The 16,434-nt window shown below is 44.2% G+C and overlaps 1 protein-coding gene across 2 annotated transcripts in view; it reads right to left on the bottom strand.

The window, feature by feature from the left end:
- Positions 1-201: 201 nt before the first annotated feature.
- Positions 202-16,434, bottom strand: part of LOC119387980 (integrin alpha-11) — a 56,959-nt gene continuing 40,726 nt past the window's right edge. For both annotated transcript variants that reach the window (XM_037655574.2, XM_037655575.2), the window contains exons 22-27: positions 16,291-16,398; positions 10,563-10,796; positions 7,048-7,170; positions 6,819-6,917; positions 5,748-5,870; positions 202-1,953 (exon numbers count right to left, since the gene is read on the bottom strand). In XM_037655574.2, the coding sequence (XP_037511502.1) occupies positions 1,741-1,953; positions 5,748-5,870; positions 6,819-6,917; positions 7,048-7,170; positions 10,563-10,796; positions 16,291-16,398 (900 nt within the window). In that variant the 3' untranslated portion in view covers positions 202-1,740. The remainder of the gene's footprint in view (positions 1,954-5,747; positions 5,871-6,818; positions 6,918-7,047; positions 7,171-10,562; positions 10,797-16,290; positions 16,399-16,434) is intronic.

Genomic DNA, 16,434 nt, shown 5'->3' with positions numbered 1-16,434 from the left:
CAGTTCAATTGTTGTGACCAGTACATGCAGTGTACGTGAGCATGGTCTTTTAAAGATATATATCATATGAATAAGTATTACTATAATTAAATAAATCCTTGGAAAAATGAGACCATTGCAGTAATATAGACAACAATATGCAGCATCATCAATCATCATCCATCGTGTACTATCTCAGCAAGTGCAATCATAAACTCATTAATTGTGGAACGCCAAGCGTATAATAATAATAAGAACCCCAAGGATTTATTATGAAATTACTATATGAAAACACTGTCTTGTCCTAGTTGTCATACACTCGAATTCGCAAGTAATGAACTGCAGTATGTGAGGGCTCTGTTGATGAGTTATTGTTTTGATATTGATGAAACCTCGTAAGTTAATTTATTTTACTTCATAATTCACCACACAATGATGAAAATAGGCACGGCATGTTGGTTTCCAAAAGCAAGACAATTTCGCCATTGCTCAGCTACCATGCACAACAGCTTCTTCGTTAGGGTTAAAAACATACGCACACACAAGTGGTACGAATTTAGGATATAAATTGAAATATTACTTTCAGTATAAAACACTAAAGAGAATGACTTAAAAAAAATATGAATCGGAATAATTTCCCACATGGGACACATGAAATAAAAGCAAAAAGAAAATTCCAGGAATTGTCTTGAAAAATATTTTGACCTTCTTTAGCATGCATAGCATGTTCCCATCTCTCTTAGCTACTGCATATGTGCACAAGCATGCCAATTTCAGGCAAAAGAAGAGGAGACATGTTAGCCAAAGTCTTGGAGTGCTTCTTACTAAAGCGCTTGTGGACAGGTGCAATCGCTGCTGACAGGCACAAAAAGGTTTTGGCTGTGGCGTTTTGCGTTGTGCCTTCTATATATGTGATAGTAAGCTCGGCGTATATAGCTAAACTATGTGAATAACTCTGCAGAAAGTTTACTAATATGTCATTGCACTGGTATAACAAGGCTGAGCCCTACAAAGTGTGTATACATGCTAGTGCCCCACCAAGTCTCATTTTGCACCATGCTCGTACTATTGCAACATCTAAGTGAAAGCCACATGATGGCGCACCGGCAAAGAGTTAAGCCAAAGGCCGCGTAAAGTTATTGTAGCGTTTACAAACACGTTGAATAGCGGTTTCAAGCCATTTCTGAAAAGATTTCTACAAAGATTCGACTTCTGGCGGCACGCGTGTTATGAACACATTCTTGTATATTGTGGATCCACAGGCTTGAGGCAACACATGACATGTCAGCAATAATCACTTTGTGCTATGTTGCGTAATGGAAGACACTGTTCAATCTGCAAGCTCATATACTGCAATGTGCCTTTTACTCATTCGTGCTGCTGAACTCGCATCTGTACAGTTAATCTGGTGCTTGATACAAAAAATCCGTAAGATGTCACGCACTCTGCGACCTATATGCTAAATACTTTATGGCATGTTCTTGCTATCGTAAAGTATGACCACACAACAACAATAAAAGTTGTAACAACACAACGTTGCTAGCACGTATCGTACAGGTAAGGCATCACCGAGGTAAGGTGCAGTCTCCAGTGTGGCTCACAAAGAAGTCTCAAAAGAGAGAAGCAAGCTGTTACGGCGCCGTTGCCGATGAACGACGAAGAGTTCAGATTCCACACTTTGCACTTCACTTTTCGGCATAAGTAATACGTAACGTGCTGAAAATATTCAAGGCCCCGACGTTCCCCTTTTCGAGCAGTTGTTCAGCCTAGTTCCTTGACATCTTCACTGCTGCCTTCTAGCTGTTCCTGAAGCATTTTCAGGTCGACAGCACCCATCATCATGCTCTTGCGGAAGAACTCCTTCTCGGCTTCCACGTCGGCTTTCGTGACGGTGAACTCGTTCCACTCGTTGTCGTTCTCCTCCTGTAGTAGCTTCTCCAGTGCTTCTCGCTGTCGCCGACGGAAGAAGCCCAACTGCCGAAAGACAAGATGTGCGGAATACCTTAAGCATTTAATTGCTGGCAAAAAGCGATGTATAACGCTAAAAGTAAAATAAAATAAAAATAAGAACGGGGCTGTAGTGACCTTAAATCATCATTTCGTCGACCCTGATGAGATTATAGATACACACGTGCACGTAACTTCTCTGATCACACTGCGAGCACGCTGACAACCATAGGTTTACAGGCATAGCTAGAAGTAAACACACGAACATCTAGGCAGCAAAAGCGGCATCAGCCTTGCACTCCTCTATCACTAACAGTATCATTCACTAATATTAGAAGTATCCTTTCCAAACGTGACACGGTCTCATCTTACATCGATGATAGCCTTTCTGATATTCTTGTCTTCACCGAGACGTGGCTGAACGCTGACATCAATGACAGTGAAATTTTTTCTTGTACCAACAGATATAACATCTATCGATGTGATCGTGTTGACAGAAGGGGTGGTGGTGTTCTTCTGGCCATTAAAAGATCCATCACGTCATACGCCATCACTTCAAATTCTAAGATTGAAATTGTCTGGGTAGGTTGCACTATTCATTCCAGAAAAGTGTTGCTCGGCAGCTGTTATCGTGCTCCTGATTGTCATCATTCCTTCTTAGATGAGTTGCGCAGCAGCATTAGTACTGCCATCGAAGTTTGCCAGGCTCGCACTGTATATCTCTTCGGCGATTTTAATCTACCCTTTATTGACTGGGAGCAGTTGTCGTCTTCTTGTAAACACTCAGCTGACTTCATTAACTTAACTTTAGACTTTAATTTTGCTCAGGTTATTACTCACCCAACACGCGGTTCGAATACGCTAGACCTCATTCTGACAACTGCACCTGAAACAATTAGCCACATTGACTATTTGAATGGATTTAGTGATCACAAATTACTACAAGTAGCTCTTGCTATCCAGCCGCCTTTTGCAGGAACAGAAACTAAGAAAATTAGGGATTACAATAAAGCCAACTACCATGCCATTAACATGGAACTTGCTTCCTTTTCTGATAACGTGTTACTACCCTCTTTTTACAGTCGCTCAGTAGAAGAAAACTGGGTTCTTTTCAGAAATAAGATTTCGGCGCTAATAGAAAAACACGTGCCTTTGATAACGATTACTAACGATAAAACGAATCCATGGTTCAACAAGTCTCTGCGCAGACTCAAAAACAGAAAGAAGCGGCTCTATAGGTCAGCGAAAAATTCACGTTCGCCGTCTTCTTGGGATAGGTACGAAGAATGCCTAGAAACATATTGCCACGAAATAGCAACTGCCAAAAATAAATACTATTCCCAGGACTTACCATCACTCCTTAAATCTAATCCGAAGAAGTTCTGGAAAGTAATAAATCCTGACTGCGACGATAACTTCATTTCTTTGCATGATGAAAATAACACTCCTCTTGCCGACACTGATTGTCCATATATTTTTAACTCATTCTTTTCATCTGTCTTTACTAGTGAAAACGACCATCTTCCCGAAATTCTCGAACGGGACTACTCATACATGGCACCCATCGATATTACAATTGAAGGTATCTCTAAAATCATAGAAAATCTGAAACTGTCTTCGTCTTCTGGTATTGACGATATAAATTCTAAAATTTTAAGGAACACTATATCAGTCTCTAGTATAATTCTATTCCACATTTTTCGGCAGTCACTAACTACAGGATTGTTGCCTACCGACTGGAAGATAGCCAAAGTAGTGCCAGTCCATAAAAGTGGGAGTAAAAGTTCACCTGGTAATTATCGACCCATTTCCTTAACATGCATCTCTTGTAAGATGCTTGAGCATATCTTAGCTTCTAACATTTACACTCATTTAGAATCTAACAAATTCTTCTTTTCTAACCAGCATGGGTTTCGAAAGGGTCTTTCTTGTGAGACTCAACTTTTCGAATTTACTACCGACTTACATTCTAACATGAACAATAATCTACAGACAGACTGCATATTCCTTGACTTTGCAAAGGCTTTCGATCGTGTTGCTCACTGCCGCTTGATTTTAAAACTATCATCGCTAAAACTAGATTCGCTTACGCTAACATGGCTCCGCAACTTCCTAACAAACCGGCAGCAATTCACTATCGCAAACAATTCCTCTTCATCACTTTGTTACGTTTCCTCTGGTGTTCCGCAAGGAAGTGTTCTCGGCCCCTTACTTTTCCTCATCTACATTAATGACCTGCCGGACAGTTTATCATCTTGTATGCGCATATTCGCCGATGACAGCATTATTTACCGTCCCATCCGCAGCAGTAGTGATCATCTTGCCCTTCAACAAGACCTTGAGCGTATTGGTGAGTGGTGCGCAATACCTGGCAGATGACATTAAACGTTTCCAAGTGCAAACTAATCACTTTTAGTCGAAAACATCATAACTTTAGTGGCCTATACATAATTGGTAACAGCATTGTGGAACGCGCTCAGCATTATAAGTACTTAGGCATAAACCTAACTCCAAATCTTTCCTGGTCCACACATATCACTTCCATCTGTGCTAACGCATCAAAATCATTAGGTTTTCTACGCCGTAATTTATACAGTTCTCCTTCCGATGTACGGAAACTCGCGTATCTTGCTTTAATCCGTCCGCAGCTAGAGTACGCCTCCTCCATTTGGTCACCGCATCAACAATACCTAATTAATATGTTAGAATCTATCCAGAACCGAGCCAGTCGATTCATTACGCGTAATTACAGCTACCCATCTAGCATAACACAGATTAAACAAGGCCTTGCACTCGAGCCACTAAAAATCCGCCGTGACATTTCCCTTTTATCACTATTCCACAAACTCATCCACACTAGCATGATGCCATCTGTTCACCTTAATCTAGCTCATCGAACTTCACGCCGATTACATAACAACCATAGCTTATCACGCATGTACGGTGAAACTGACGCGTTCAACCTTTCGGCTCTTCCACGAGCGATTCGATTGTGGAATGACCTACCAGATGATCTCGCATCACAGCGAGATCACGCAAAGTTTTTAAACAACCTTAAAAAATATTTATGCATCGAAATTTGATGTATGGCGTTGCAATGCTGTAACCGGTACGTTTTCTTTTTCTTTTTTTCCCCCTGTTTTTATTTTATTTTCTGTATTCAGTTATTTGCGAAAAACTCTTTCGGCAGTTATCATATCTTGTTAAACTGTTCGTGTTTAAATAGTTACTTTATATTATCTTTTGTGTAACGCCTTTAGACACTACATTTCGCTGTTTTAGTATATTTTGCATTACTATGTTCGTGTGTTCAGTTACATCTGTAATAATCTGTACTTCACCTATGTATATTTATATCTTTTTTGTACACGCTGTATTGCCCCCCTTACACAATGCCCCACGAGGGCGCTGTAAGGTACTCATAAATAAAAAAAATAAATAAAAGTCGCCACAGCTGATTACGACATGGCCGCGGCAATGTAAGCGTCTGACGCCGTAATTGGGCATCATATTAGCTGAACATTTAGTATGCGTTACTGCATTACATTACCGTACGGCAAGATCGGCTTTAGGAACCTCGGGAAGTTTTCGGTTGCATGTGTTTAGCGCCTGTATTAACCAGAAGAATAAGAAAATTGAGAACTTTGTCTTACGTTCAAACACGATTAATTTAAAAGAAATAAATGTCGTCCTTTGGACTCACAAACTCAGCCGTTATTCGGTCTCTTGTAGTGAAATTTATCCATACAGCTACGACTTAACTGCGTGGTTACTCGTTCAGCACATTCAGATTGCTATATTTATTTAAGGTGTGTACATACGTGAACTAATCCAGCGATAATCAGTGAGAAGAGGATGAGGCCAGAGAAGGCGCTTGCTGCGATGATCCAAGTGGCCACCTTCTGCGCTGGTGGAGGACCTTCCTTCTGGAAGACAGTTGCCACCTGAGACAAATGAAGGAAGAAAGTGTGAGTGACATTTTTTTTTTCAGCTAACTGCTACTTAAACCACTCAAAAGGCCTGTAACGCGGTAACATTTCTGCACGCGCGAAAAATCGTGCCGCGGGCAGCACCCAAACTAGCGGTTACAGCCTGGGCTGCGGACTTTTAACCATGTACTCTCAGAAAAAAATAAAGAAGAGTTATTTGACTCTTATTTGTGAGTCCTGACTTGCCACGTATATGACTCTCTTTAAAGAGACACGTGAGCTCTCTTTGAAGATCGTTACACTCTCGTCGGAGAGTCGTGGGACCCAAAAGGGAGTTAACGTGTCCCTCGTGTCAAGTCAGGACTCTCCACAAAGAGTAATACATACTCTTTTTGTTCTTAGAGTGTGAAGCTAACTCGGTAGCTGCTGCGTAACTGCAATAACCAGTACAGCTAGCCACTACATCACTAGCGAAATTCCCGGTGTGGCACGGTGGACCACATTTCTGCTTATAATCGAGTCGACCACACCGTTCGCGCAAAATGTCAGCAGGTTGCTTCATTTACTAGAATTACTGTATGTGCTACCCGGTGTACAGTAACTCTATCACCAACGATATGCAAGTGCTGATGTCGATTCACTCTGTGATCAAATGCGCATGCGCGCCGACTGGCTTTCGACGACATTCCAAACGCGAAAGTAGCATGATTGCCCATCCACCAGTTTATCGATGCTTTCCTCTTTACCGAGCGGCTCAACGAATGTAACATTACCTCAGAAGCATGACCTTGACCTTCACCAGATCAAACAATTGATCAAATCGATTCATAACTTGAAATACAGGCTGACGAAGAAAGTATAGCAGTGATAAGTATTAAAACGCTGGAAGCTGCCATTATGTTTGCCTGCAGACATGCGTGAAATGAAATTAATAATCGCGGTATAGCAAACATTGTGTCTTACACGAATCTCCTTGCGGGATTGCGGGTCAGTCAGGAACGTGGTGTTGTCCAGAATCTTCAGGTAACCTTCAGAGCCAACGCTGAACGCGTACCAGGAGCCCTTTAAGTGGCAAATGAAAGGAGCGTGCCTAATTAGTAGCGCATGGGAAAATCACCAGCAGGCAATAGCAAACGGTGATATTTTTCGCATATTGCAGGCGAGGCACGTGACGTAAACTCCTGGTACTTACAGCTTGTCTTATGAACTCTTCCATGTTGACCACGACGGTCAGTATGATCTGAGCAATCTTTTGCCTGTTCAGAAACGGCCCGAAGTTGCATCTTACTTCGTGACACAGTGAAGTCTTGCAGTTCTGCAAAGACAGAAATTTAATGTTCAACCGTGCAGGATGCTTCACACATGCATACTACATAAAAAAGCGTGGGTTTCTGCTTGAAGAATATGTCAAATGGTTGGAACTTCAGATTTTGAGAAATTCAGAATTTTACTGGCTGTGTTCTTTATATAGCAGTGGTGGATCCTCGAAATTTATGCGACATTCGAAGAAGCAAACGCTGTAGTAAAGAATATGTCACTGACTAACTTCTTTATTTATTTAGAATTAAATAATTAAGGAGCTGCTTTATTCAGCTGCAGCTCACCAACAGCCCAACTAAAGTAAATTTTGATACTGGTCAATTTATTGTATCTTATTAAATACACACAAAAAACTGAAGCTCTGTATAGAAGCACCGTCGAATAACTGCAGGAGAAACATTTAAACATTTTCACGAAAAAAAAAAAATTGCGGGAAGTTCGCACCAAGTCGCGCAATGCTTGGCACAGTGAAGCACGGGCCCGTCGCCGCTCGTATACTCCCCGTCGACCAACACGTCTATAGCTTCGAGATGCGCGGCTTCCTCCTCAGGAGTACGCACTTTCTTAGAACGCCCCATGACTGTCCCGGCACGATCGGGTGCAGCCAGGCTATGCACTAGAGCGGAGGTTGCGCGCGATGTCTCCGTCAATGGGCGTACGTGGCTTAGCTACTGCGCATGCGCGGCTTGGCCAGGTGGTGCGGTATCTGGTCGCTAGGCGACGCGATATCTTATTTTCTCTGTCTCTCGCTGATCTCTCTTTCTCTTTTCTTTTCTTTCTTTCTTTCTTTCTTTCTTTCTTTCTTTCTTTCTTTCTTTCTTTCTTTCTTTCTTCTTTCTTTTTCTTTCTTTCTTTCTTTCTTTCTTTCTTTCTTTCTCTCTATATACTCGTTCTCTCACCCATCAGGGTTATTACAGGCCGCGCTGGAGCGGTGATTAGTGGGATCTGCCCAAATTCTGTGGCACATACCCATTCATGACGATGATAGTTTTTTTTGCGGAGCAGGGACGTTTTTCTGCGAGCTTTAACAGCCTCGCTGTTGAAATCCGTTAAAGGCCAGAGTTTCATTTTCCAGTTACTGCATTGCTTAATTTCCCCTGTAAGCTATAAACAACATAAATGTCGCAGTTTCGCCGCAAAGAGCGAAGCACCCCCAACCCCCTCCACGACCCTTCCATGCACCTTTCGCGCGCCGGAGACGGCCGCACGTTTCCTCTCCTCTTGAGCAGCGATCGTCGGCAAGCCCTCGCACGCTTTCACTCGCACACAGAACATACGACGCGCTGGGCGATGTTATCGATTTGGACTTAATACGGAACCTCAGGGTAACTTCAAAAATGCGCCTGAGGTGTCCAGTTAGTTGCTATCGCCATAACAATAATATCGTTTTGCTATGCGGTGGCAGGGGCGTAGCCACGTTAGGGCACACCGGGCCCGTGCCCCCCCCCCCCCCCCGAAATTTTTTTTTTGCCATAGCATACAGAACAGAAAATGACAAGGAGGTGCCCCCCCCCCCCGAAAAAAATTTCTGCCTACGCCCCTGTGCGGTGGGAGTTAAAGGGGTCATGAAGCACCCCTTGGGCTGATTGAAAAAACACATCCTGCGGAAAGCTGACACGGCTATGAACTGCTCTGCCAAATATTACAGTCATGCGCGCCGCGTAATGGCCACAAGCGGAGCGCGAAGTTGCCGTTTCCCCAGGCACCCTCTTTTCAAACAGAGGCCGGTTCTCACTCTCGTCGGTGGGCGGGGCGTCTGTCCGCTGTACGTCGCAAGAGACATAGCATGCTTATTGGCCGATAGCCGACGTAAATCGAGAGCGGCGTTCGGATCAGATGCGCTTCTTGCCGCGGGGTGCCGCCACTTGCCGGCGCCGCACTCCTCAGTACACGGTAGCCGCACTCGCGCAAGCGAATCACAGCGGGAGAGCGATCGCGTTTCATGACGCGCGCTGGCGTAACTTCTTTCCCCCATGCCATCCCTCCCTGTCTAGCTTCCAGTGCGCTCGTCGGCACGAGAAAAGAGAGAAAGCGCTGGGAGCGTGCGCCAAACCCCCGTAACTCCGCTGATTCTTGACGGATTCGAGAAATTTTTGTGGCAATCGATTCGGGAGGCAGTACACTCCGATACTGAGGCCTTTAGATCATTACTTGGAAAAGTGGTTCATGACCCCTTTAACAAAGTTGAGGTTGTATGCATACGGTGACAAGCGAAGGATGCAACGCGAAATACACCGCCTTCTAACGCCAGCGTTTGCGCCAGCACTTCATGTTGAAACGGACAGACTGGTGGGCTAGTTGGCATGACATCGTGTACAGGGCCGCACAGTAAAACACGCAGGTATGACAACAAAACGGCGGGACACGGCGATTATTTCTATGAGGTCATGTCGGAGATAAGCTTTTTGATCCTGCAAGCGCATGATAACAGGTGCAGAGCGTTTTCACGTTTTGTGGGCGACGCTTGTACTAGCTCCTTGGGTTGACAGCGAGTATGTCGACATGAATGTGTTCTTAAAATGACTTTTTCAGGGCCTAGTCGGTGCATGAATGACAAAGGCCGCTCGTTCCGTGTCCAACGTTAAGTTGAATTGACGTTATTTGCAATTATATAAACAATGTTGCGAGAGACCGGGGATGCTATTCTGGACATTGTAAAATTACGCCATGTTGTCGAATTGCGCCATTCGTCAAGTCTGATTGGCTCGGAGGGCTGCTACGGCCCCTCCGAATGGCTTAAAATGCCGCCATTACGAAATTTGACAAGATGGTGGAATTTGACAGTGACCAGGATAACATCCCAGGGAAGAAAAACTGATTAAACAGCTTGAGAGTGTCCTGGCCATCCTACACGTATACGTCATCACAACGGTGGTTGCAACAAGAAAAAAAAAATAAGATTTACGCATATAGAGTGCACTGTACATGGCTCACATGCAGGAATGAAGCATCCTTGCGCACGCCACGTATAGAACTTCGCTTACAACTAAAGCAGTTTTGATAAACATCAAAATACAAAAAAAAATTCATTCGTGTCGTGTGCTATCTAGCGCTCAACAATATTGCAGGTAGCCTGCAATCTAGAAATGACTTAAATAGGCCAGCAGGCCCATTTTGCCCGTGCCTAGCTAAACTATCGACGATTTTACGTAAGGTAAATGGGCGCTGCCGCCTTGGGCTGTTAGACGAACGTTTTCTTTATTCTTGCATATCGCGACGTGAATTGATAAGGTTCGAAAACGACGAAAGCCCCAAACCCAAATGTTTTCACGTGCATACGTCCACCGTATCACTGTCCGTTTAGTTGTTAAAGATACAGAGCGGCAAGGTTAACAGCCCCATATGACGGCACCGAAACCCACCCGTAATATAGTCTACGATCCTCACCAGAGGTGGCACGTTCTGGTAGAGCAGAGCGGTGAGTCTCTCGGAGCGCGGTGGTTCGTGCTCTGGTACCGACCGCTGGACCCGGCCACCCAGGCCGCCATTCCGCGTGCCGAGCACGTCGGGCCGCGAATCTTCGTCGCTGTTCCGTCCGGCCTGGTCTTGGCCTTCGATGCTCTTGACCACTCCCTCCATGTTGCGGCAACTACCAGGAACGAACAAATCGCCCTGCAACACCTGCACGCCAGAAGAAATGAACTTGCGCAATCACACATATGTTACAATTAGTATATATCTATTCGAAATTGCAACATTCTTTCAAAGGTGTGCAGTGGCGTACCAACTTGTTCACGAGTGGGGGGGGGGGGGGCCCTCGAAGCGCGCACACACACACACACACACACACACACACACACACACACACACACACACACACACACACACACACACACACACACACACACACACACACACACACACACACACACACACACACACACACACACACACACACACACACACACATTTATATATATGCAGACGGCAGCAACATGATAAAAAAGGACAATACATTTTACATGTAATGCCTCAGAACAAGCATACACATCCGTATCATACAAGTAAGGAGTATTTTTTAGAGAAATTTTTGTTGGGCGAGTTGGTGTACGATCACAAGAAAGGACACGGTGGGCGCTCTGTCCCATGTCCTTTCTTGTGATTGTGTTCCTTTGCGTCTTATAAGCAAATATAAGCAGTATTTAGTATTTGCAGCCATGACTGTTTAAACATTAACTATTAAGAATTTTCAAAAAGTGATAAATACATGGAGAGAAGCGCAGGAAAAGACTAGCACGGGAGATCGGGCAACAAGTGCACTTGATCGTCCTCTCTTCTACTTGTCTTTTGATGCGCCGCTTTCCTAGAATTTATCCATGCACCAGCTAGCCCAGCAACGCATTTTAAAGTCGCTGCAAGAATGGTTACATATGGGCATATGTTACTTGTGTCGCTCGCAGTAGTACATTTCGTAGATAAATTGGTGACATTTCTTTTCTATCAATAAGTTGTTACATTTAATTGTGTTTAGTAACAGAGGTAGCAAAAACTGCAGCCTAGGTTTTCCTCAATTAGTACTTACATACTTTACTTGCCATTCTAGAGGTTTGCCTGTACATTTTGTTTTGTTTGCTTTCAGTCCAGCTAGTGATTCTGCCATGTTATAATTATTGTTAATATATTCAGTAATATTATCAACTAGCCCAACTTTGTATTTTCTGGAACATTATCAGTGTACATGGCATTAACCTAAATGGTGCAGGGTTTATTATAAAAAAGGCCACTGAAAAGGGTATGTACGACGCATTTCATATTGCATAAACTATGCGGTTTTGAAACAGCGCCACTTGGTAATATTTTTATTGGCGGTTATTGCTCGAACGAGCAATGCGAAACATTTATTTTGTAAAAACGTGCCTTGTGCAGAAGCGCGCCGACTGATGTAGGGCACAGAAAATTTTTTTGCGTAAAATAACAATTCTTTTACAGAGTTTACTCATCATACTCGTGATGTGTTTATCACATATCATGTGTTCGTCAAGGCAGATTATAACCAGTTTGGGTGTGTTAACCCGTGATACTAGCCCTGAACCTTAATTTCTGAGAAAAGATAAAGTCGCGCCATCTGCATAGATTACAAATCTAGCTTTGCTATCAATGTTTAGGACATGGTAAACAGTGAGTGTAAACGGAAAGGTCACAAAGCGCTTCCCTGTGAGGTACTGCATCTGAGAATTCACCTGCAAATATTACAATCTGAGTTCCACGTTGTAAATACGATAAGGTTCAGAAACTTGCTATGCATCCATTACCATAAAATTCCAACATTCTTAACAAAACGTTGTGGTTGACGAAGTGAACGGCTTTGGAGAAGTCTAAAAATAGGCCGTGTGCCACTTTGTGACATTGAGTTTTGTAATTAACCTCATGAGCAAGACGAGCAAGCTTCGTCTATATCATTTTACTGAAAAAGTATTGAATGGGAACTAAAAGATTATAAAGGTCAACGAATGGTACCTTCGGCGTCACACTTTGACCTTTTATTTCTGAGAGCGGGGGCAAGGAGGGCAAGTGTGCCCTTACAACTCTTCCTCTCAGTAAACATGGCTATGCAAGCGTCAGAACCTCACACTTGCATCGACTAGATCTGGACTGGCATAACAACAAAGCTGTCCGTTCTTTCTTTTTCTGTCTCGTATAAGGCAATAGCTGTTTATGATCGGTCTGTGTCTTCTGCGTCATGCCCACAGCGCCTGTTCGTAACGCGATGCAGCCAAAGGCGGTAAAACGTCCCATCTCTAAATGACTCCCCACGTATTGTTTGGTAGAATTATTTCTGATACTGCCTTTCCTCGCCATTACTTCTTCGCTCTTGGGTATTCATCGTTGGTCGGCGCTAAAATAGCTTGCCTGTCACGCAACGCCACAAAACCGCGAAACTGGCGACGTCAGAATTACTAGTACGCACTAAACCGCGCATTAGTGTTTATATTCATGATGATAAAAGTGCAATAAGCACGAAGACTCAGAAAGGACACAAGACGGAGCGCAGAAACGGAAATAATCGACAAGTTTGTGACACAGAAATAATCGACAAGCACAAGAAGCGAACAACAAGAGAAATAATTGAAGCGTTTCGAATTGAGAAAGGAGGCGATAAGTGCGCCAGCCAGGCGCCTACTCTGCTAACAGATTCTGAATTTGCCTTCTTGGACGTAACATGACTCGGTCATTTCTTTTCTTGTTTTTTTTTTTTTTGGTGGTTAACACGTGCTTACCTGCTGTATGCCATCGGTTATCATAGCGGTATTTAGCTGATTGACGCTGTTTCTGATAATAAGAGGTTTGTGGTGACGTGCATTCATGTGATAAAAAAAGGAAAAGAAGCGCTCCGTCTAGTCTCTTTTCTGAGTCTTCGTGCTTATTGCGCTTCTTTCATGATTAACCGTTACCAACATCCCCAACCGGCAGTCATAGTAAGTGTTAATATGTCGAGCAAAACTTGATTTATTTCGTCTTGTTCCGAACGAAAGTGAAGATGACATCGCGACGATGGTTTAGCAGAGGCTATAGTCGTAGCAGGCGGCGAGAATGGATTTATTTGCGCGAAATAAATAATTGCAGGGCTTGTATACCGGTGTTGAACCGTTCGTGAGCGCATACGGCATCACTCTGTAAACTCATTTTGCTGAGGATGCGTTTTTTTTATCGCCCAAATCTAAGCTACTAAGGTTGTTGGAAGCTACGGTACGATCAGACAGGCGAATATTATTAATTCGGAAACACAGGCGGAATCTTCATCCACCGCCGCTCCGCGTCAGCTCTGCCCAAGTAACACTCGCGCATCTGCGCGCTCATCGACTCACTTCCGCCAAGGGGATATGGCAGGCAATGCTGTACGTTTTCGAAGAAAAAACAGATGCATTTCATGTGAACTGCAGTAACATTTATTGACTGAAATCTTCATAAATGCTGCTGGTTCCCGCCCTAGCTTGCGTCGGCGGTGATGCAAATTTGATTTCAGGTAGAACAGAATAAATAAAGGACGGAAGACTCTGACGCCTGCGAGCCCCTGCTCAGCTGTAGCCCCCTCCGCAATGCAAGAGCGCAAGGTATCAAAGCGTTGCACAGAATCTACGGTGCGTCGTGGTGAGGCACGGAAGACGATCTTCACTGCAGAAGCTGGGGATACTTCTAAATCTCATAATCTAATTTTTTGACAGTTGTGTCGAACGAAAAGTTCGTCATAGTTGGTTTGCCGCTGCGCTGCCGGCAGTGAACGCTCACAAAAGTGGGGGGGCTCAGCCCCCCCGACTTCTGGGAGTGGGGGGGCCAGCGCCCCCCTTGCCCCCCCGGTAGATACGCCTATGAAGGTGTGCTTGCTTTTCCTCGTCGTTATAATGTTTTAAAAAATGCAGCCAGCTGCACTTCGCGAACACTGTCGAAACAGCGAAGCTGAAGCCCCCCTTCGTCAGACACCCCCACACATCTTTACGCACCTCTCATTGGTTCACCTCTTCCGCCGAGCCTCGACACGCCACCTATTAACGCGCCTCTCATTGGTTCAACCTTTCCACCTAGCCTCATCCTCGCCCATCTTTGCGCGCCTCTCATTGGTGCACCTTTCCGCTGAGCCTTGCCCTCAACTATCTCGGCGTGGTGCAGCCCTTCCCCTTCTACCGAGTCCCACTTTCACTGCACCGCAAGGCAGGCCCGTAGCCAGGAATTTCTCTTGGGGGGGGGGCACCTGCTGAAAACCTTGACTTTTTGAGAAAAACTCCTACTTTTATTATTTATTTTTGGTAAAAACACCTACTTCACCAAAATTTCGGGGTGGGGGGGGGGGGGGGGCAAACCCCTAGACCCCCCCGTCCCCTGGCTACGGGCCTGCCGCAAGGCAATGTGACTAGCGCTACGCCATCGACGGATGGGGACGCCTCCACTAAGAACAGCTTTGCTGTTAGAAATCAAATTCCATGGTTTTAGATGCTAGAACCGCGATGTGATTATGAGGCGCGCCGTAGTGGGGGGTTCTTGCGATACGTCCTCACCGAAATGCGACTGGTGTGGCCGATAATCGAACCTGCGTGCCGGAACGCAGCAGTACAATCTCGTCATTTGCAAGCCTACATCGGTTGTCGCGATGGCGTCCATCACTAATGATAAGGAGCAAAGACCAAACCTTCACAACATTGGATGACTGGGCACAAAACGCCGGGCTTATTTTCATGAGGCAGCTATCGCGTTAAGAGGGTGATGTTTACCCAAAGATATCTGTAACATAAACGTCAGGCATTACGCGGTGGTTTTCTCGGGTCATTTTTTTTCCCCTTTTTGATCTTATTTAGGCCAGTTCTTGGCCCATGAAAAATTTCAAAATTCTTCCAGGCTGAGTATTTGCTTACTTTCTATTGAAATTATTAGGCAGTGATATACAAATATACATGCTAACTAGCCCTAAACAGACATAGAAAATCTGGGGCGGAATTCTTGAGATGCAGATAAGGGGGCGTATACGTCCCCAGTGGCCTTTGTTTCTTTAGTTTTCTTTATAGCTTACTAAACTGCTGCTTTCCAGTAAGGTAAAACTCTGTGCGGATTTCAAGCTTGTAAGCTGCCACGCCTTCTGGGCAATGCGCGAAGTTGAGTTGAATTAAGCATTTGTACCTCACTGGACTGTGCAGCAACCATTTAGGAACGGCTGCATCTTTCATATACGCACAGACTTGTTAGAAGCTCAAGCATTATTAGATCATGATAAAGCTCGTGCACGCTTAAGGTACCAAAAATAAGAGAAAGAGTGAGCAAAATTTAAATTTGTTAATTGCATTAAAAAGAACATCGACAAGGTTGGACCTGTCGTTACCAAGGTTTTCTCTGCTGTTGTATGAAGGAATGATAGATTGAATAGATCGACTCTTTAACACAATGCATCGTAGAGTGCAACACATAATGAGAGCTTCCTTTCCCTGAATTTTAAAACTTCAGTATAGCTTCTCTAATTTACATTTAAGTGTTGCCTTATTAAGTGTTGCTTAGTCACATTGTGTGCAGATTGCTCTATTGTTTTGCTATACAACCGTTCCGAAATATCAATTTGTACGAAATTCAGCCGAATTGGCCATGTATATGCGAGAATTCATGGCATATATCAAAATAAGATAGTTCTAAATACCCTAATTTGTCGGACGTAGGCGATGGGTTTCTCCGTCTCGCTGAAAACGTAGGGCACACGGACAGACAGCTGAACTTGCTGTATTGGGCTGGCGTACAGCTTGGCGAGCTGCAAAAAAAAAAACAAACAAAAAAAAACCCATTA

The sequence above is a fragment of the Rhipicephalus sanguineus genome, chromosome 3, assembly GCF_013339695.2.
Source record: "Rhipicephalus sanguineus isolate Rsan-2018 chromosome 3, BIME_Rsan_1.4, whole genome shotgun sequence".
NCBI classification, from domain to species: domain Eukaryota; kingdom Metazoa; phylum Arthropoda; class Arachnida; order Ixodida; family Ixodidae; genus Rhipicephalus; species Rhipicephalus sanguineus.
The sequence above is the reverse complement of the archived record's forward strand: the minus strand, read 5'-3'. Positions and strand labels throughout refer to the sequence as shown.